The 21,527-nt window shown below is 45.4% G+C and overlaps 1 protein-coding gene across 1 annotated transcript in view; it reads right to left on the bottom strand.

The window, feature by feature from the left end:
* The window catches only part of LOC144799326 (beta-1,3-galactosyltransferase 5-like), a 35,095-nt gene extending 15,227 nt beyond the window's left edge, over nucleotides 1-19,868 (bottom strand). Inside the window, exon 1 of the mRNA XM_078670574.1 lies at nucleotides 19,277-19,868. Within this exon, the coding sequence (XP_078526700.1) occupies nucleotides 19,277-19,868 (592 nt within the window). The remainder of the gene's footprint in view (nucleotides 1-19,276) is intronic.
* Nucleotides 19,869-21,527: the final 1,659 nt, after the last annotated feature.

Below are 21,527 nucleotides of genomic sequence, written 5' to 3'. Positions count from 1 at the left end.
AGATATTCTGCTAACAACACTAGAACCTTAATGCATATCATTGAACAGAGTCCTACTCTTCTGGTTCCCTCAGGAATTATGGCTTTAGATGCAGAAAAGGCCTTCGATAAAATCCATTGGCAATTTTTATTCCAGACTTTATTGTCATTTAATTTTGGTCCCTCGTTTATCCGTATGATTTCTGCCTTGTATTCTGCCCCCACTGCTCGGTTATTTATCAATGGCCAAATATCTACCCAATTTTCCCTTTTTAGAGGAACACGGCAAGGTTGTCCCCTTTCTCCACTTTTATTTCTGCTCGGAATTGAACCTTTTCCTAATCATATAAGAAAATGTGATGATATTAAGGGTATTACGATAAAGGATGTTACTATCAAAACCTTAGCCTATGCTGATGATGTGTTGTTATTTATTAGTGATCCAATCTCCTCAAACCCGCCCTTAGTAGAAATTATTACCAAATATTCCACAGTCTCAGGTTACAAACTTAATGTTAATAAAACAGAATTTTCCCCCTTAAATGTTTTTTGTACCCCTGATATGCTACCTATGGGAGATATTATTTGGCAAAAAAATAAATTGAAATATCTTGGTATTTTGTTTCCGTCCTCCATCCCAACAACATTAACATTGAATAGTAATTTCATTCTTGATTATATTAAGAATAAAACATCTAAATGGTCTTCCCTTCATCTCACTTGGTGGGGAAGAATGGATTCCATTAAAATGAATATTGCTCCTAAAATCTTTTATTCCCTTGCTATGATCCACACTCATTTTCCACTAAACTTTTATAGAGATGTTGATAAAATATTATCCAAATTTCTCTGGAAATATAAACCACCTCGAATTTGTTACAAGAAACTAAAAATGCCCAAATGTAATGCAGGTTTCGGCCTACCTGACTTTCGTTTATATCATAAAGCATTCATATTAAAACAAAGTTCTCTATGGTTTAGTTCTTCCTCTATACTTAGACCTCCTATTTGGTTTAATATAGAGAAATCTCTTGTTAGTCCTTTTCCATTACCCACCTTGCTTACTATGTCTCATAAGTCTACAGTTCTACACCATTCAGTTATTATCAAATCTTCGAAACTAATATTTAATGATTTAGACTCAAATGTTGCTTCTCCTATTAATACTACTGCAGATTTATCATTATGGCATAGTTCTATTATTAAATTGAATAGAAATGTGAAATTATGGAGCTCTTGGATTAAGGCTGGTATATTTTATCTTAAAGATTTATTTTGTGATAATGCCTTTATTCCTTTTGACATTTTACAATCAAAGTTTCAGTTACCTAACACTGATTTTATTAAATATGAGTCTATATGTAACTCAATTTTAGATTCATTTCCGCATGGTATCCCATCTACTGTTGCAACAGATTTGATAATTTATATTCAAGCTGTAGCTGTGTCATCCAATGCAGTCTCTATTTTGTATAAAAAATTAGCTACTTCAATAGGTACCAGTATTAATGTAATTTCAATATTTTGGAATAATGAACTTTCCATTTCTCTATCTAATGACTCTTGGAAGGTTATTTGGCTTAATAGCATTTCTGGTTGGCTACCTTTGTCCCTCTACCAGACAAATGCATATATCCTACTCAATTCTTTATGGACCCCATTACGTCTATTCCGTGCTAAATTACTACCATCTGACACTTGTTGGCATTGTAAATTACACCCTGGGTCTTTAGAGCATATGCTTTTTGATTGCCCCTTAATTTCAACATTTTGGTCTGAGGTTTGGGATATTATGCTAAAAATATTACCTATTCAAGATGTTCTTTTATATAAACTGTTAATTTGTAAATCTGTTGCTCTTGTACATCATCTCAATGACTCAGAAGAAAAATTGTTTAATTTATTCATTTCGGCTGCTTTAAAATCAATCACTTTTTGTTGGAAAGATGCTCCATCTCTGTCTGTTCATGCTTGGTGGTCCTGGATCATTTTTACAAGAAGAGGTGCACAACTATCCTTACATGGAATTAATCATAACTCTCATTCTTATCAATCCTTTTGGTCACCTATAGAGACATATTTGTTGCTATGAAAGTATTTTTTACCATTCCTTATTTTGTCTAACATCACCATTTTGTATTATCTGTATGTTATCAGTAACTCTAATTTATATAAAAGATGATATAGTATGTACCCTTCCTTCCCCTCCTTCTCCACATCCTTTTCTATTATTATTCTTTTTTTCCTTTTTATCGATTATAATTTACTGACATTTATTTACCTATTGTATTTTGCTAATGATTTGCATTTCTCAATTGTTTAGGTATTATTGCTTATGCTAAAAAATTTTGTATTGTCTCTTTCTGTAATTTTTCTGAAAAATGTAATAAAATTATTCTGAACTAAAAAAAAGAGCATACATAGTAGAAGTTACCTTATGTAGGGCCACAATCTCAATCAGAGCATACACACATACATGCTGCAATTGGATCTACCCTCATTGATTTGCTCGTATAATTACTTTATCTTTATGTGTTTGCCCATACTAAACCTGCATGTCTATGGCAATATCAATGCCAGACTACCTTTTCCAGCAGTCCGCACACTTGAGCAGGTACTCGGATTAACAGCCTTCATTTCATCAATTAAATAATAGGATGTTTTAAGGTGTAAAATTGGTAAAAGCACACTTTCATTAATGACTACTTTATTTCTTACATAACGGTGGTATATAATGCAGATTCTGGGCTGCTATCAGTCCCACTAAGGCTGAACTACCTTTCCCAGCAGTCTTGACATCATGTGGTCAGACGTACCATGGTGCTTTTAGGTGGGACTACAATTCCCAGTATCCTCTATGCCAATGGTGCATTAAGCCGACTATAACAACAGCTTTCACTGCTGCGGCCTATGTCCTCGTACCTGGCATGGAAGCGATTAAACTCAGACTATCTCAAGGCAAGCACTGGCCTCCTTCCCTTTGGCTGATGGCATCACACACACACCCCTACTCTACAGCTATTTACTATTAGCTTCTGGCACACCATGGACAAATTGATTCTATCCAGTGAGTGCACGTACTTTGATTTTGCAATCACGTTTAAGCACTCCTAAGGGCTTGCACGGTTGTGAGCAAACCCAACTCTCTTTATAGCCAAATGTGCTTTTTGAGCACTCACTGCACCAACATGAGTAATAATTGATTTCAGAGTTTATTTAATTTTCGCCCCTCCACTCGTTTTTTTAGAGACACACTCACTCTGCCTCTTTGTGCATCGTTACCATCACTGCATTACTGTATATATTGGTAGTGGAAGAAGCATTCTATCCAATGGGGTTCAAACCCTCGCAATTAGGCAATTATATGTATGATTATTGACTCTCTTATCCAACAAACCGGTACAATTGCACTTCTCAGGGGTATTTCCAATATGTTGTCCTCATCCCAGAGGAAACTATATTTATGCACATACCCTTTTGATCACTACATATTTCATCACTACCTCTATCCTGGAGAGCAATTATCATCACTGTGGCAACCTGTCTTTTTCTATCTGCAGTTTGAAATACCTGGGGCCATATTATGTAAAGTGCCCCGAGGACGTAAGAAATGCAAAAACAACAGTTGATGGACAGAATGCATAACAATGTCATACATTTACCCCAGTACAGAGACCTGGGCCTAAATCCATCGCTTTTTTGCTCACCATGCCATTCCAGTTTGAACCCAGCCATATGTAAATCAGTCTTGACCCTGTGCCCCATGGGTACAGTCCAGCCCGAACTGCCAAGTCAGGTCCTCCCTGGACTGGAAACAAGCATCCTAGGACCGGTTTCGGGCTTTCAGTCCTCATCAGCCAGGATAGCTTGATTCTAAGCATGGGCGGATTTTGCAAATTGGCAATCCGCGAACTTGCGGATTTTTGTGTGTTCGCAAGGATTTCTGCCAGTTCGCGAGGGTTCTGTACCAGTTCGCAATTGCGAACTTACTTGTCGGCTCGCAACGGCCACAACTATGTTGTTTCTACATCTGGTTCATCATCACAGGTTCACAGCACCCTCTGTTTCACCACTGCCACCCTCTGGTACACCCATGCCACCCTCTGGTACATCACTGCCACCCTCTGGTTGGTTTATCACTGGAGATTATGGGGGTGAAAAACAAGCAGGCACACCTGCCCTGCTTCAACTGACATGAATTAATTTGGGGTTGATTAATGTGTCACTGAATTTAAACTTCCAGTCTGGCTGGCACCTGCTTCCTTATCTGTAATTTGCTTTCTGTTGCAGTGCACTTTTTTTTCACAGGACCTTTGTGGCCTATAGTTGCATGTAGGCAACTGAACTCTTAAGGGGCCACTCAGGAAGCACTACAGGGAATGGTTACTAATGATAAGATTGAACTTTTGCACCTGCTGAGTGCTCTCAGTTTTGCAAAAATCCAAATATCCAGCAGCATCCACAAAAAGTAATCCTTCCAGGTCAAGATCCAAATCAAAGTGACCAGCACATGAAGAAAGCACTGGGAGGAGCCTGGTGGACAGGAACAGGAAGTTGGAGACTGTGGGGCACTTCCTTCCTCCCACCCCCACCCCCCAAAATGGACTCCTTGCAAAGAAAAAGTGCAGGCAAATGTCAACCTGAGGAGTTATTCTGATAAAAATCATAATTTTCAAGGTTTATGCTGCCTGCTGGTGGATTTCTTGTGCGAAATTGCAAATTTTGCAATCTCGCAATTGCAAGATTGCCGCTGCCCGCCGCATCTACGTGTTCGCAAGTGTTTACTCCCGCGAAATTGTATAGTATTCTAGTTGGCAAGTGCGACCAAGCAAAAAATCCGCTTCGCACGGATTTTACGAATTTTCGGCAAGTTCGCGAGAGTTCGCGGATTGCGAATTTACCGAAAATCCGCAAAATTCGCGAGCGGGACGGATTTTACGCCCATGCTTACTTGATTCCAGTGGCAAAGTGAGCAAGGGACTCACGTCTGAGCATACCCTGCCACTCGGGGTGACAAATGCAGAAAGAAATATTGATGGACAGAATACAGAACAATCTCATACATTCACCACAGTACAGAGATCTGGGCCTAAATCCATCATTTTTTTGCTCACAATGACATTCCAGTTTGGACCCAGGCATATGTAAATCAGTCTTGACCCTGCGACCAATGGAAACAGTCCAGACCGAACTGCCAGGCCAGGTCTGCCCTGGACTGGAAACAAGCATCCTAGGACCGGTTTTGGGGTTTCATACATTCACCCCAGTACAGAGATCTGGAACTAAATCCATGATTTTTTTGCTCACCATGCCATTCCAGTTTGGACCAAGCCATGTACAAATCAGTCTTGACCCTGCGCCCAATGGGAGCAGTCCAACCCGAGCTGCCAGGCCGGGTCCTCCCTGGACTGGACACAAGCATCCTAGGACTGGTTTCAGGGTTTCACCCCTTTTCAGCCAGGACAGCTTGATTCCAGTGGCATGGAGAGCAGGGGACTCACGTCTGAGCATACCCGCCCCACTCAGGGAGACAAATGCAGAAAGAACAATTGATGGACAGGATGCAGAACAATGTCATACATTCACCCCAGTACGGAGATCTGGGCCTTTAATCCATAGTTTTTTTGCTCACCATGCCATTCCAGTTTGGACCCAGCCATATTCAAATCAGTCTTGACCCTGCTCCCAATGGGAACAGTCCAGCCCAGACTGCCAGGCCAGATCATCCCTGAACTGGAAACAAGCATCCTAGGACCGGTTTGGGAGTTTCACCCCTCTTCAGCCAGGATAGCTTGATTCCAGTGGCATGGAGAGCACAGGACTCACATCTGAGCATACCCGTCCCACTCGGGGTGACAAATGCAGAAAGAACTATTGATGGACAGAATGCAGAACAATGTCATACCTTCACCCTAGTACAGAGATCTGGGCCTAAATCCATAGTTTATTTGCTCACCATACAAGTTTGGACCCAGCCATATGCAAATCAGTCTTGACCCTGCGCCCAAGGGGAACAGTCCAGCCCGAACTGCCAGGCCAGGTCCTCCCTGGACTGGAAACAAGCATCCTAGGACCGGTTTTGAGGTTTCACCCCTCTTCAGCCAGGATAGCTTGATTCCAGTGGCATGGAGAGCACGGGACTCACGTCTGAGCATACCCTTCCTACTTGGGGTGACAAATGCAGAAAGAACTATTGATGGACAGAATGCGGACCAATGTCATACTTTCACCCCAGTACAGAGATCTGGGCCTAAATCCATAATTTTTTTGCTTTCCATGCCATTCCAGTTTGGATCCAGCCATATGCAAATCAGCCTTGACCCTGCGCCCAATGGGAACAGTCCAGCCAGAACTGCCAGGCCAGGTCCTCCCTGGACTGGAAGCAAGCATCCTAGGACCGGTTCCGGGGTTTCACCCCTCTTCTGCCAGGATAGCTTGATTCCAGTGGCATGGAGAGCAGAGGACTTACATCTGAGCTTTCTCCGCCACTCGGGGTGACCAATGCAGAAAGAACTATTGATGGACAGAATGCAGAACAGTGTCATACATTCACCCCAGTACAGAGATCTGGCCCTAACTCCATCGTTTTTTTGCTCACCATGCCATTCCAGTTTGGACCAAGCCATGTACAAATCAGTCTTGACCCTGCGCCCAATGGGAGCAGTCCAACCCGAGCTGCCGGGCCGGGTTCTCCCTGGACTGGAAACAAGAATCCTAGGACCGGTTTCGGGGTTTCACTCCTCTTCAGTCAGGATAGCTTGATTCCAGTGGCATGGAGAGCATGGGACTCACGTCTGAGCATACCCTTCCTACTTGGGGTGACAAATGCAGAAAGAACTATTGATGGACAGAATGCAGAACAATGTCATACTTTCACCCCAGTACAGAGATCTGGGCCTAAATCCATCATTTTTTTTGCTTTCCATGCCATTCCAGTTTGGATCCAGCCATATGCAAATCAGCCTTGACCCTGCGCCCAATGGGAACAGTCCAGCCAGAACTGCCAGGCCAGGTCCTCCCTGGACTGGAAACAAGCATCCTAGGACCGGTTCCGGGGTTTCACCCCTCTTCTGCCAGGATAGCTTGATTCCAGTGGCATGGAGAGCACAGGACTTACATCTGAGCTTTCTCCGCCACTCGGGGTGACCAATGCAGAAAGAACTATTGATGGACAGAATGCAGAACAATGTCATACATTCACCCCAGTACAGAGATCTGGGCCTAAATCCATAGCTTTTTTGCTCACCATGCCATTCCAGTTTGGACCAAGCCATGTACAAATCAGTCTTGACCCTGCGCCCAATGGGAGCAGTCCAACCCAAGCTGCCAGGCCGGGTCCTCCCTGGACTTGAAACAAGAATCCTAGGACCGGTTTCGGGGTTTCACCCCTCTTCATCCAGGATAGCTTGATTCCAGTGGCATGGAGAGCACGGGACTCATGTCTGAGCATACCCTTCCTACTTGGGGTGACAAATGCAGAAAGAACTATTGATGGACAGAATGCAGAACAATGTCATACTTTCACCCCAGTACAGAGATCTGGGCCTAAATCCATCCTTTTTTTGCTTTCCATGCCATTCCAGTTTGGATCCAGCCATATGCAAATCAGCCTTGACCCTGCGCCCAATGGGAACAGTCCAGCCAGAACTGCCAGGCCAGGTCCTCCCTGGACTGGAAACAAGCATCCTAGGACCGGTTCCGGGGTTTCACCCCTCTTCTGCCAGGATAGCTTGATTCCAGTGGCATGGAGAGCAAAGGACTTACATCTGAGCTTTCTCCGCCACTCGGGGTGACCAATGCAGAAAGAACTATTGATGGACAGAATGCAGAACAATGTCATACATTCACCCCAGTACAGAGATCTGGGCCTAAATCCATAGCTTTTTTGCTCACCATGCCATACCAATTTGAACCCAGCCATGTGAAAATTAGTCTTGACCCTGCTCCCAATGGGAACAGTCCAGCCCGAACTGCCAGGCCAGGTCCTCACTGGACTGGAAACAAGAATCCTAGGACCGGTTTCGGGGTTTCACCCCTCTTCAGCCAGGATAGCTTGATTCCAGTGGCATGGAGAGCACGGGAATCACGTATGAGCATACCTGTCCCACTCGAGGTGACAAATGCAGAAAGAACTATTGATGGACAGAATGCAGAACAATGTCATACATTCACCCCAGTACAGAGATCTGGGCCTAAATCCATAGTTTATTTGCTCACCATACAAGTTTGGACCCAGCCATATGCAAATCAGTCTTGACCCTGAGCCCAATGGGAACAGTCCAGCCCGAACTGCCAGGCCAGGTCCTCCCTGGACTGGAAACAAGCATCCTGGGACCGGTTTCGAGGTTTCACCCCTCTTCAGCCAGGATAGCTTCATTCCAGTGGCATGGAGAGCACGGGACTCACGTCTGAGCATACCCTTCCTACTTGGGGTGACAAATGCAGAAAGAACTATTGATGGACAGAATGCAGAACAATGTCATACTTTCACCCCAGTACAGAGATCTGGGCCTAAATCCATCATTTTTTTGCTTTCCATGCCATTCCAGTTTGAATCCAGCCATATGCAAATCAGCCTTGACCCTGCGCCCAATGGGAACAGTCCAGCCAGAACTGCCAGGACAGGTCCTCCCTGGACTGGAAACAAGCATCCTAGGACCGGTTCCGGGGTTTCACCCCTCTACTGCCAGGATAGCTTGATTCCAGTGGCATGGAGAGCACAGGACTTACATCTGAGCTTTCTCCGCCACTCGGGGTGACCAATGCAGAAAGAACTATTGATGGACAGAATGCAGAACTATGTCATACATTCACCCCAGTACAGAGATCTGGGCCTAAATCCATAGCTTTTTTGCTCACCATGCCATACCAATTTGAACCCAGCCATGTGAAAATTAGTCTTGACCCTGCTCCCAATGGGAACAGTCCAGCCCGAACTGCCAGGCCAGGTCCTCACTGGACTGGAAACAAGAATCCTAGGACCGGTTTCATGGTTTCACCCCTCTTCAGCCAGGATAGCCTGATTCCAGTGGCATGGAGAGCACGGGAATCACGTCTGCGCATACCCGTCCCACTCGGGGTGAAAAATGCAGAAAGAACTATTGATGAACAGAATGCAGAACAGTGTCATACATTCACCCCAGTACAGAGATCTGGCCCTAACTCCATCGTTTTTTGCTCACCATGCCATTCCAGTTTGGACCCAGCCATGTGTATATCAGTCTTGACCCTGCACCACTGGATTCAAGATAGCCTGGCTGATGAGGGTTATGAACCCAACACTGGTCCTAGGATGCTTGTCTCCGGTCCAGTGAGGACATGGCTTGGTAGTTCGGGCTGGACTGTTCCCATGAGGCACAGGGTCAGACTGATTTGCATTTGCTTCCCACTCGTTACACCGGCTGTAAACACTCCTTTGACACCACTGCGCCGCCAGCCACGTCCCAGGAATACCATATATTTATGTTAAATTGCCGTTCCCTACCACGGCACAGCACACAAATGTTCCTATTATTAGAAGAATATAATCCAGATGCTATCTTCCTGACCGAGACATGGCTCATGTCTCATTCAGAGCCAGACATCGTCTCAGCCCTACCCCCCGGGTTTCAAATCCATAGACTAGACCGGACTGAGGGGAGAGGTGGAGGCCTGGCCATTATCCTAAAAGACAAGTATCGTTGCCGCACCACTATCGAACCTATCCCTGAGTGCGAGAGCCTAGCATTCAGCATAGACTTCACTGCGAACAGCTCCTTCTCTGGCACCTTGATATATCGCCCCCCAGACCCAGGGAAGCTGTTTCACAGATCTCTCCCAGGTATTATTGCTAATCGAATTCTAACCTCGGCCAACTACACGGTCCTAGGAGATCTTAATTTCCATTTCAACTCCCCCACAGATCTTGCCGCCGGGGAATTAACAGAGGACCTAGCAGCCCTTCAGCTGATCCAGCTGGTTAAAGCCCCCACCCATGAAAAGGGCAACCTCCTTGACCCGATATTCAGTAATTGTACTGAGTTAATGGTAGGGCAACCCACCTGCCTTCCATGGTCGGACCACTTTTTAGCTCCACTTACCTGGTCTACCCTCAAGCCCCCTTCATCGACCCCCCAACCCATAACCAAGAGAAACTGGAAAGAACTTCCCATAGAACCATGGATAACCAACCTAGAATGCTCTTGCCCACTACCCTGCACAGACCCCAACCAAGCAAATAAAAACTATGAGGGTTGGATCAGGGAGTCATTGGACACGATCCTCCCTCTACGGAAATCCATCCCTACGAGGTCGCATAAATCTGCGCCCTGGTTTTCAGACTCCTTGAGAGACCAAAAACGCCTCTGCAGGAAAAAAGAGAGAGCTTGGCGACTCGATTTTCTTCCTGGAAAAAAATCCCAATACAAAAAGGCAATCAAGGACTACAGAAATGGGGTCAGAGCGGCCCAGGCATCCTACTTCGCAGACCAAATAATGGCAGCCAAATCAAAACCTAAGGAAATTTTCCACTTAGTTAAAAAATTTACTAACGTGAACACTGCTCCCCCTGTTACAAAAACGCTAGAACAATGTAACGAACTCGCAGACTTCTTTCATAATAAAGTCACTCAGATCTACTCCTCCTTTCCGACAGTAGCCAGCAATTCAGAAATACCCAATCATATTTCTCCGAGCAACCCTCCCCCCCCAGGACAGCCAATTCTGGAACGTTTCCCTCCATTAAACCTGGAGACACTGCACCAACTGGCACGTCAAGTTAAATCCAGCTCTCCCCTTGACCCTGCCCCACCAGAGATACTGCTCCAGGCAAGCCAAGCCACTCTCCCCGTGGTACTGGACCTCCTTAACTCCTCCATATCCTCTTGTACAGTACCCACTGGATGGAAGAGAGCTATGGTGCGGGCACTGTTGAAAAAACCCACTCTCAACCCAGAAGATCACTCCAGTTACTGCCCAATCTCACTACTTCCTTGGGTAAGTAAGGTGCTGGAGAAGCACATAAACACCCAGCTTGTACAATTTCTGGAAAACAACTCACTCCTCGACCCAACCCAGACTGGATTCAGGCCCAAGCACGGCACTGAAACTGCCCTGCTCGCGGTCACCGAAGAGTCACGAAAGATACTGGATCAGGGAGGATCAGTGGCAGTGATCCTCCTTGATCTAAGTGCGGCCTTCGACACGGTCATTTATGCCACCTTGCTGAACCGTCTGCGCAACATCGGTGTCACAGGTGATGCTCTAAGATGGCTTGGCTCATTCCTGAACAATAGATCCTTTCAGATCTTTGACGGGGACACAAGATCAGCCAGTAAACCCCTGAACTGCGGGGTACCGCAGGGCTCTTCACTGAGCCCTGCGCTGTTCAATGTATATATGAAGCCGTTGGCTGGGATCGTCGAACCTTATGGCATAAAAATTGTATCATATGCTGACGATACCCAGCTAGTGGTTTCATTGGCTCAAGAGGGTACCACACATACTTCAGGAAGTCTGATGAACTGCCTAGAGGATATTAAGAAGTGGATGACATGCTCCTCCTTAAAACTTAATGGAGACAAAACCGAGCTTTTGCTCCTAGGTCCAGCATCACCAATGTCATTCACCTCCCTATGGCCTCCGTGCCTGGGCCCCCCTGCCACCCCCAAAGAAAGCGTAAAAAGCCTAGGAGTATGGCTTGACAAAAAACTCTCCTTTTCCACCCAGGCCACCAAACTATCCGCCATCTGCTTTGGCCTACTAAGAACACTAAGGAAAGTCCTTCACCTCCTCCCAATGGAAGCCAAACAAGTGGCAGTACAGGGCCTGATTCAGTCCCGGCTGGACTCAAACAACGCCCTGTATGTTGGAGCCCCCGAGACAACCCTACGAAAGCTACAAGTGGTGCAGAATAGTGCAGCCCGCACCCTGCTACAGATTCCACGGATGCAGTCTGCCAAACCCGCATTGAACAGCTTACACTGGCTCCCAGTGAGACAGAGAGTGGCATTTAAGGCACTTTGCATTGCCCACCGGGCCTTCTGGAAGACAGGTCCAGCTATCACTGATAAGCTAGTCACCCAATATCATCCGAAAAGAAACCTCCGGTCCACGGAGGCCTTCCTGGCCGTAGTACCCAGAGTAAGGAGAGCCAGGACCGGAGGAAGGCTGTTCTCCTTAAACACCTCTAGGATGTGGAACTCACTCCCACTACATCTCCGGACCAATTCAAACTTGCTCTCGTTTCGCAAACAATTGAAAACCTACCTGTTTGCGACGTCCACTGAATCCTAATCCTCCGTCACTCCCAGTTCTGTCTTCATGCTTCAGCGCTTGGACGCCCATTGGGCAGCAACCGCGCTATATAAATAACAATACAATACAATACAATACAATGGCCATGTCTGAACTGGGGTGGTGGAGTGAGCTAAAGAATGATGATGGATTAAGCTCAGATCAGTTGATTGGGGTGAATGTTTGATTTGCTGAAACGCTCCGTCCATCATCCCCTTTGGTACCGCTTTGTTCGCCCTAAGTTGGCAGGATATGCCCAGACGTGGGTCCCTTGCTCACTTTGCCACTGGATTCAAGATAGCCTGGCTGACAAGGGTTATGAACCCAAAACCGGTCCCAGGATGCTTGTTTCCTGTCCATGGAAGACATGGCTTGGTAGTTCGGGCTGGACTGTTCCCATGAGGCACAGAGTCAGACTGATTTACATATGGTCATGTCTGAACTGGGGTGGTGGAGTGAGCTAAAGAATGATGATGGGTTAAACCCAGATCAGTAACTGGGGGTGAGTGTTTGATTTGCTCAAACGCTCCATCCATCATCCCCTTTGGTATTGGTTTGTTTGCCCTAAATTGGCAGGGTATGCCCAGACGTGGGTTCCTTGCTCACTTTGCCACTGGATTCAAGATAGCCTGGCTGATGAGGGGTATGAACCCGAAACCGGTCCCCGGATGCTTGTTTCTGGTCCAGGGAAGACATGGCTTGGTAGTTCGGCTGGACTGTTCCCATGAGGCACAGGGTCAGACTGATTTGCATACGGCCATGTCTGAACTGGGGTTGTGGAGTGATCTAAAGAATGATGATGGATTAAACCCAGATCAGTTGACTGGGGGTGAGTGTTTGATTTGCTCAAACGCTCAGGGTAGGCAGAGAAGGAGCTAACAGCCAAGATGCAAGTTTGCCTATTTAGGGAGAAATGAGAGGCAATAGAAGGTGTCAGACGCTTCAGCATATCAGGGATTGGACAAAAGGCAAGAGACAATAGAAGTTCATGCCGTTGTAGCACATTAAAGGCTTGGTAAGCATTTGCACTAAACAGGGAGAGAGGGTGGAGGTGGGCACTAAGCCCCTTGTAGGGGCTCAAAAGTGGGATTTTTGCCAGGATATTGTCCCTCCTCCACCAGTGGTGGATTCTGTGGGCTTGCTTGTTGGTACTATTATTTTCTTGGAAATGCCAATAAAAAGAAAAGTACTGAAACATAGTATCATTTTTAATTTCAAACATTGGGAATTAATAGATGAAGTAATATAAAAAGATTCCTGGGTCTGAGGTTTAGGAGACATGTCCCAGCGAAGTATTTAGTCACTAAGGCCCAGATCTCCTTATATAGTCGTCCCAAAGAAATGATGAGTATCTCTAGCAGCACCAGATAAGGCTGGCTGCCTCTTCTTACCCTTCTCTTTGCCCTATATGATCTATAGCTTACAAGATCAGATAGAACCCAGGTATCACATGGATACTCTTTGAACCTTGTTAATATTCTTACATGCATTCCTAATAAATGTTGGTTTCTCTTGCACAGGCTTCCATGGTTCTTTGGGAAGAACTGATGCACGATTTGTGCAAAGTTGCAAAGTTTTATGAGGGCTTTTTTCCTTTTCCACATCCACATAGTAAGTGTGATTTTTTTTTCCTCGATTTATGCCACCAATCCCCTTTAGTAACACTAATGGTATGGTTCTGTACGAGATATACTTCTGAGAGAAGAGTTGTGAAATAGTGATGTGTAATTCTGTCATGCATAGAATGGTCTACAAAAGGGAATCTTGCAGATACAAATTGTCCTAATATTTGACACTGTGCAAAGAGAAACTTTGCAAAAGAAGACATTCTAGAGAAACATTGTGCACACATTTGTTTACCTTGGATGGGGTCGGACCCCTTCCAGATGGGTGAATGCCTACTTGCACCCCACCTTCCCTTTTGAAAACAGAAGAAACAAGCCTCTGATGGTTCAAATGGCTGCAGCTTCTCTTTGTTCACATAATTGAATGAATAAAACACACAGTTCATGTTTAACCAAGCACAGCGTAATTATTGTCCAAATTGTCTGCAGCTCAAATCCAGTGCTTAGTCCATAACATCACCCTGGGACAGCGCCCTGAGCGAATGCACCTTCTCAGCAAGGTACCACCTGCAGCCTCCAGGCTGCACCTTACTGCCAAGTGTTGTCGGCAGTCCTTGTATCAGACCCGGGCAGCAAGTGCCGCGTCCTCCTTCTGCTGACTCCTTGCTGACCCATAGCCTGCACCGGTACCCCTGCCTTAAGGCATCCCAAGGGCACAAGCTCTAGCGGCTTCACTTTTGGCCATTGCGCTCCCTCTGCTGTCCCTTTGTGCTGTCCCTGCCATGCTGCCTGGGGCTTAATGACCTCAGGGCAGCATCCCCACCTGATCGCCTCCTGACACTCCCAGCTGAAGCCTAATTACCTGAGATACCCCCGATGTTGAGGAGGAACAGACCCATACTCACGTCCATCCAGTGTACCCCATCTGGTTCATAGTATCCTTGCATTCTAAGGTTAATGAGGCAATGTCTCATGAGCCCCATCCATTGGCTGAATCAAAATACTATGCGTCACTGATATTGGCAGACCTGGCTGACTGGTCAGAAACGAACAATAAAATACCACCGAATCAGACCGGGTTTCGGCGCAGCATGGGTACTACGACAAATGCCATGGCCCTTTGTCTTATTGCCGAGAAAAGTCTACAGAACTCCCTCGACCTTCACACCTGTTTTGTAGACTTTAAAGCGGCATTTGACCGTGTCAACAGGCAAATGCTATGGGCAAAATTAAAACATCAGGGCCTACCGGACTCAATTCTCATGCCCATCATTAACCTCTACACTGAAACTTGGATGCAGATGAAAATCGACAATGGGCGACGTCTGACCAGGAAGATCTACACTGTTGACGGACTAAAGCAAGGATGCGTCCTGGCCCCACATTTATTTAATTTATTTATGAGTGACCTGGCAGAAAGCCTAGATAAGGTTAACGCGCATCCTCCCAGGTTAGGCACCCTTCGTCTAACGCATTTATCGTACGCGGACGATGTGGTGCTGGTGAGCCAGACAAGAATTGGCCTCCAACGTCTGCTAGACGACTTGTCCGCCTACACAAAAAGGAACCTGCTTACAATAAATGTTAAGAAAACAAAGACTATGCTCATATCACGGCGTTGCAAAAATCCACCAATTTTCCGAATAAACAACAATCAGCTGGAATCCGTCAACAGCTGTAAATATCTGGGGGTACACCTAGACAAACACTTAAATTTCCTGGTGCATCTCAAAGCTGTTGAAAGAAAAGGGGCCACATTATTGCACGCCTTCACCAACTTGGCAGTAAAGCTAAAGGGCCCTCTAGTCTCCCCTTTGCTAATTGCAATGAAAGCTACATTATTGCCCACATTAGCATATGGGAGCATTTTGCACCACGGGAAAAGCGCCACCCTCCTGGATAAAATACAAACTAAAGTATACAAACGGGTTCTCTTGTTACCGAATAACTCTTCCCCAGCGCAAGTCAGACTTGAACTTGGATTACAATCCCAGGTCTTACTGAAAAAATATGAGGCCATTAAATTTTGGTATAATGTATGGAGAAACAAGGAGAAGAAACTGAATGGCGCACTCTGGGGAGCAATCCAGACAAGCCAGAAATCTGAGTACTCAAAATACCTAAAGTTCTCATTAGAGGAAACTGAGCTCGGAGCATTGTGGGAAACAAAACTGCCAGTCCCTTCGTTTAACCAGGTAGTCAAAAGGATTGCTAAGAAACACTCGTTCCTCAAGGACAAAATAAATTTTAGTACCCGGACTCACGCCTGGATGACTATTAATTCGTACACAAGGCCCACACCAGCACCTTATTTAGACACGGCATTCTCGTTGAACCTCAAACGTAAATTTCTCCACTTAAGGCTGGGCACTTTACCTACACGACTAGACCAACCTAGATGGAGACCACAAGCAACAACGGAATGTGATCTTTGCGGTGCAGGTAACCAAGACTTTATACACATAGTCTGTATTTGCCCAGCTATATATCACGGACGTCGGTACTGGCTTAAGGATAAACTCAACAAGCTTGGAGTCCGCACCTGCCGATCTGCGATAGTCCAGACCCTGTGCTCAGCGGACGCCCAACTGATTTGTAGATTAGTAAAATTCCTGGCCAGTTTCGCAGAAAAAACAAGGCACGCTGCCACTTGCCGGATTCCCATTGAGTCTTAAGAACATTGCTGAAAGATAAATTGGTATTGCAGAAACTTTGCCGTAATTGGTTTGACTCTTTGCAGAAATTCTTTATTTATCTCATTTCCCTGTCCTTTTCTTATTTATTTCCTTGTCTACGTTTTAAATGTTTGTTTTAAAAGTTGTAGAATGTTATAAATTGTAGTGGTTTTAATTAACCGAGCAATAAAGAAATTACTTACATTGGACTTGTATACTCCGGACAATTTCTACCTTGACCTTTCTACTGCTGTGTTAGCCAAACCCCCCTCCTCCATACGACTTGTGGTATGATCTAAGACCATACTACCTCTGCTGGTCTGATGAGCCTGGCAACAGCTGTCAGTCCAGCTATCATGGCCAGGAATAAATCCCTACGTCGCAGGTCGGCTTTGTTGTTCCTTCCCAGATGAACCACCAATGCATCAGGTTTTCCTCCGCACTTTACTGCATCTTGAATGGTAGGTAGCAGGAGTTCTGATCACATCCCTGGCTTGACCATCCAGGAGACCGTTGCGATGCGCAGCCACATTCCTTTGTTAATTCCTTCACGCCGCGACCCACCACTGTGCCTTTGTGATGAATGAATGTCCCAGGATCCACACTCTGCGTGCCTGACTGAGGGAACCTATTGTGATGGAAAACTTTTTAAGTTTAATTTGGGGAATGAAGCCCTGAAAGGCTCCAGATGCTCACCGGCCTATCTGTTTGATGCGCTCCTCCTCCGAGCCGTTGATCACGCCTATTCAAAAGGACTGTGGCACTCATTATTTTGATGGGAGCCCTGCTGCACTAATGGCCATTCTAAGGATAGCATTGAATTGAAGTGGCTAACGTATGAGCCATCCTCATGGCAGAAAAGTGGCTGCTCGTCCTAGGTTGGGTTCTTTCAGTAATCGCGCATGAAGCAAATAGGGCAGCATTCATAATAAAGGTGGGCGTGCTTGCCTCTGCCCTCTTGATTTGTTTTTGATCTACATAAATATATGGCCATGGCACTGTCCTCCATATGCAGGTCACTCCTTCTTTAGCAGGCCGACCCATGGTTCAATCTGGCAGAGGCCATCATTTCACTGACCCTGTATGCCCCAAAAAATGCAAGGAGGAAACCTCTCACAAGAGCAGTAGCTCATGCCTAAGTGTGTAGATGCCTTGAAGCTCCTTGAACACCTTTTCCAAGGTGCTGAAGCATATGGGGCATCTCCTGTCTTTTTGTTGCCTTGGTTGGAGGCACCCCCATCCCTTCAAGGCTGCCCTATATTAAAAAGTGCTGTCTGGGTCACTGTTTCCCGCTAATTTCACATAGCAAGAAGCAGCACTAATGTGGTTTTGTACCCAAGATGTTGTTTTGGTTCTGGGGAAGGCCCACTGCATAAATTACTCTGCATCCCTACTGGACACCTCACCAGTTGCCTGGGTGCTGGTTATAGTCTGAAAAGTCTCCCAGCACCTACGGTACTAGGTCGCAGTTTAGGGATCCAGTGCACTGTCCACCAGCATGCTCAGGTCTACCAAGTTCCACAGTTATCGTGGTATCACTGTTCCGTCGAGGTCCGCATGCTACCCTAACTCGCTGAATCTCTGCCACTGAAAACGAGACATCGCTGCAGCAGCCAGCGCATTTTATACGGCAGGAGTATGCTTCGCTTTGAGTGCAATATTAGAACTAAGCTGGCTGTCTACCAAACGCCTCAGCAGGTGAACCACGATTGGACCCCCAATTCAAAGCTTAGACTACCATATGATTGTATACCCATAATGTAATCTGCATGTTGGCGAGACGTTCTTTCCAAATAGAAAACACAACTGTGATTGGGCAGAGTTCCAGTACTGCCAACTTCTTGGTGATCCCTTTCTCATTCAAATGTGCTGGCTTTCTATGCATTCTGCAGCATGCATAAAAAGAGCAAAAAAAGAGATTTCTTCTTGTTGCGCCTCTCTACGCTTCCCCATGGGAGGCGTAGAAGTCAGACGCATTTTCAGGTTTATGATTTCTCGTAAATCTGGAAATGTGTCAGGTGCAATGGGTGTTGCATTTCCATTTCCATTTTATTGTATATGTATCGCGCATAAATCACCCTACGGTCTCAGAGCGCTAGCAGGCAAAGGAACCTCATATCCATCGCACCCAGGAGAGTAGAGGGAGCTGTCTTCGGAACTTCACATGGTCATGCTCTAGCCTGATCTGAATGGGGAGAGAGTTCCAGGCTTCTGGGGCGGTTTTACTGAAAGCTCTGTCACCATTTCTGACTGTCCGAACTCTGGGTACAGAGAGAAGGGCCTTGCTGGAAGAGCGTAGCGTTCTGACTGGGACGTGGGCCTTGAGCTTGTGTTCAAGATAGACAGGTCCATGACCATTTACAGATTTATGGACTGCATGAGAACACCACAGCAACACACATGGAACGCTCCTTTAACGCAAAGCGCAGCGTGTAAAGAGGCCATATTTACAAAAAAGCCATGCACTGTGGCTTTTCCTGTCCTTGTAAATATGAGGCAGTAAAACGCATTGCCGGTGCATCACAAAAAGTGATTCACCAATGGCGCAAGGGGCTTGTAAATAAGCCTCCTAAACTGCTGAGCTATCAGATTAACAATATTTGCCATAGCACCCTGGTTTCACTCTCCTGAGGAACTTTATAATTCCCATGATTGTATGTCTGCCACTGTAAGAGAGCACAGTATTCCTTTAAGAAAGAGAAGGTGGTTGAAGTAGCAGTTTGGTATTATGTCATGCATTATGTGGACAAATTATGTAATTGTAGGATAGAATGTGGAGCTGTACCTTTAAAAATAAACTCCGCCTCCTTGCAGTTGTGATGCAGCCACTCCAGGAAGCAACGCTCCTTCAGCGAAAGGTTGTGGTGGCTTTCAGTAAAGTCCCACAGCAGAATGTCCTGAAACTCCTTGACCTCTTCGTTTACCAGCGTTGTGTTCTCCAGGCTAGAGGATACGGCCATCAAAAAGAGGCGTTTCACCCAGTAGCCCGACACCTCCCCTTCCACGGCCCAGGTCTGGCGCAGGGCCGCTCTCCTGTCACTCGATGCCGGATGAGACTTCATGGCCAGCAGCAGGAGTGGTTTTCCACCAGGAGTGTTGCAGTGACCTTTCCTGTCCTGCAGGAGGGTGCATTTGTAGCTCTGTAGTTGTGGGAACTCTGCCACATGCTGGGAGAGGTTGAGGTGGTAGGTGACTGTGTCGTGTGTGAGGCTAACGGAGTGCCTCATTTGAAGTGTCTGGCTCCGCCGGACTGGTGATTGACAACTGAGCCCCACGCAGCCAAAGGGCCAAAAACTCTTAACATTCTTTGAGAACAGCCAGATATTTATAAAGGTGAACAAGGACAATGGCAGCAGGCTCTTCATCTTTCTGTTCATGTTGGCCTCTGTTCTACAAGAAATACAACACATCAGAGTGAGAAAATCTCAAAGAACACCAACAATTACAAAATGCAAGTTTTGGGAATTACCAGTATCACAAAAAAGTGTTGAGGTAATGTGTATGAAGCAAACATACAAAGCAACTAAAGAACTGTGTCCAATCCCCTTCTAAAAAAGCCAAAGTAAGGACCTAACAAAGATAAGAGAGTTGGGGTTGTGATTATCAAAATTGCAGGCTTTGAAACTAAAAACCTCAAAGTCACAATGTACCAAAATATGTGACTCATAACAACTTTTTAGGAGAAAGGGTCACAAAAGCGGCATTCCTCCCTTCCTTGCAATTCCTTATGGAATGCATCAATTGTGTGTGACCTCAATTGAGGTTGCCAGCCATTAATTGAATACTAACCCCTGAAAGGGGATGGACTCTATGCAAAAAGTGGAAGCCTCAACTTTGGGAATGGGTTCCCTATAGTGTAGCAAGGATGCCATGAGCCATAATGCAAACAAAGAAATTAGACCATACTGTCCAGATTAGGTAGCAAAAAATAACTGTAACTGGCAAGCAGTGGGACGCTTACACCACAGTGCCCAGGGTCAACACACCTCATGCACTAATATTAGCTATGACCACTTCACTCCCTTATCCCCTCATCCTTCCTAAACAACTTCAATTCCTTCTTCTATTGCTTTTCCTTGGCACCATGGTACCTTTCACCTTTCATTCTTCTCCTATCTCCCCATTGCCCCCTTTATTCTCCTTTCCTTTTTCAATTCCCCAAAGTAACTCTCATAGGTTTTTTCTACCTTTATCCTCCTTTTTCCTCCTGTCCTATAATGTGTCAATATTTTCTTCCCTGTACTCTTCTCCATTCTTCCCAAGTCTACATCCTTCTTTTTCTATCTCCACGCTCCCCTCTTCTTATTTATTTTATTTTAAACAAAATTATATTATTTTCATATAACAAAAAACAATAGCTGCCAGGACATAGTACATCAGAAACAAACAGTTGCCTATGCACTGCTGTAGTACAGAGTAAACAAACAGGTTAAATGTGTCCGTCATGGAAAGGTATACACCAGGGACCAAGATGTAGACTATGCGGGTACCATACGGAAACATTGTGTCACCTACTGTGTACGTGCGAGTCAATAAAAGACGAGAGAAGAACTCTGTTGAAACCAGTCCTAAAAATTTTTCAGATCCGCACCTGCAGGCAGGCTGTCATCAGCTGGATGGGAGCTGGTTCGAACATTTTAATATGTCGCGGGGTAAAATTTATGAAAATAGTAGAGACTTTGTTTTTAAAAGCTGAAACAACCTAAAAATGGGGTCTGAAAAATAATGTTTTACCTTTTAAAGAATCAGAAAATATACTTTTAAAAAATGAATTTTATACTTTTCTATTAAATTGTAACTTGTACATGTATACTTTATGGTTGTGATAAACCAAATAAAGATAATTTGTGACTGACTGACAGGTTAAAAGTGTCATTCTAACATGTAAGGCCCGAGTGCATAACATAATAAAACATGGCATTTGTCCTCTTCAGCTAGTAACTAACAAACTTCAATACCCAACTCTCCCATTTTCAGTTACCCCTTGCCAAGCTGTCATATGTAGAGTTCCATAATGGCCAGTCAAATCTTGAGTT

Source organism: Lissotriton helveticus, chromosome 12 (assembly GCF_964261635.1).
Source record: "Lissotriton helveticus chromosome 12, aLisHel1.1, whole genome shotgun sequence".
Lineage (NCBI taxonomy): Eukaryota > Metazoa > Chordata > Amphibia > Caudata > Salamandridae > Lissotriton > Lissotriton helveticus.
The sequence above is the reverse complement of the archived record's forward strand: the minus strand, read 5'-3'. Positions and strand labels throughout refer to the sequence as shown.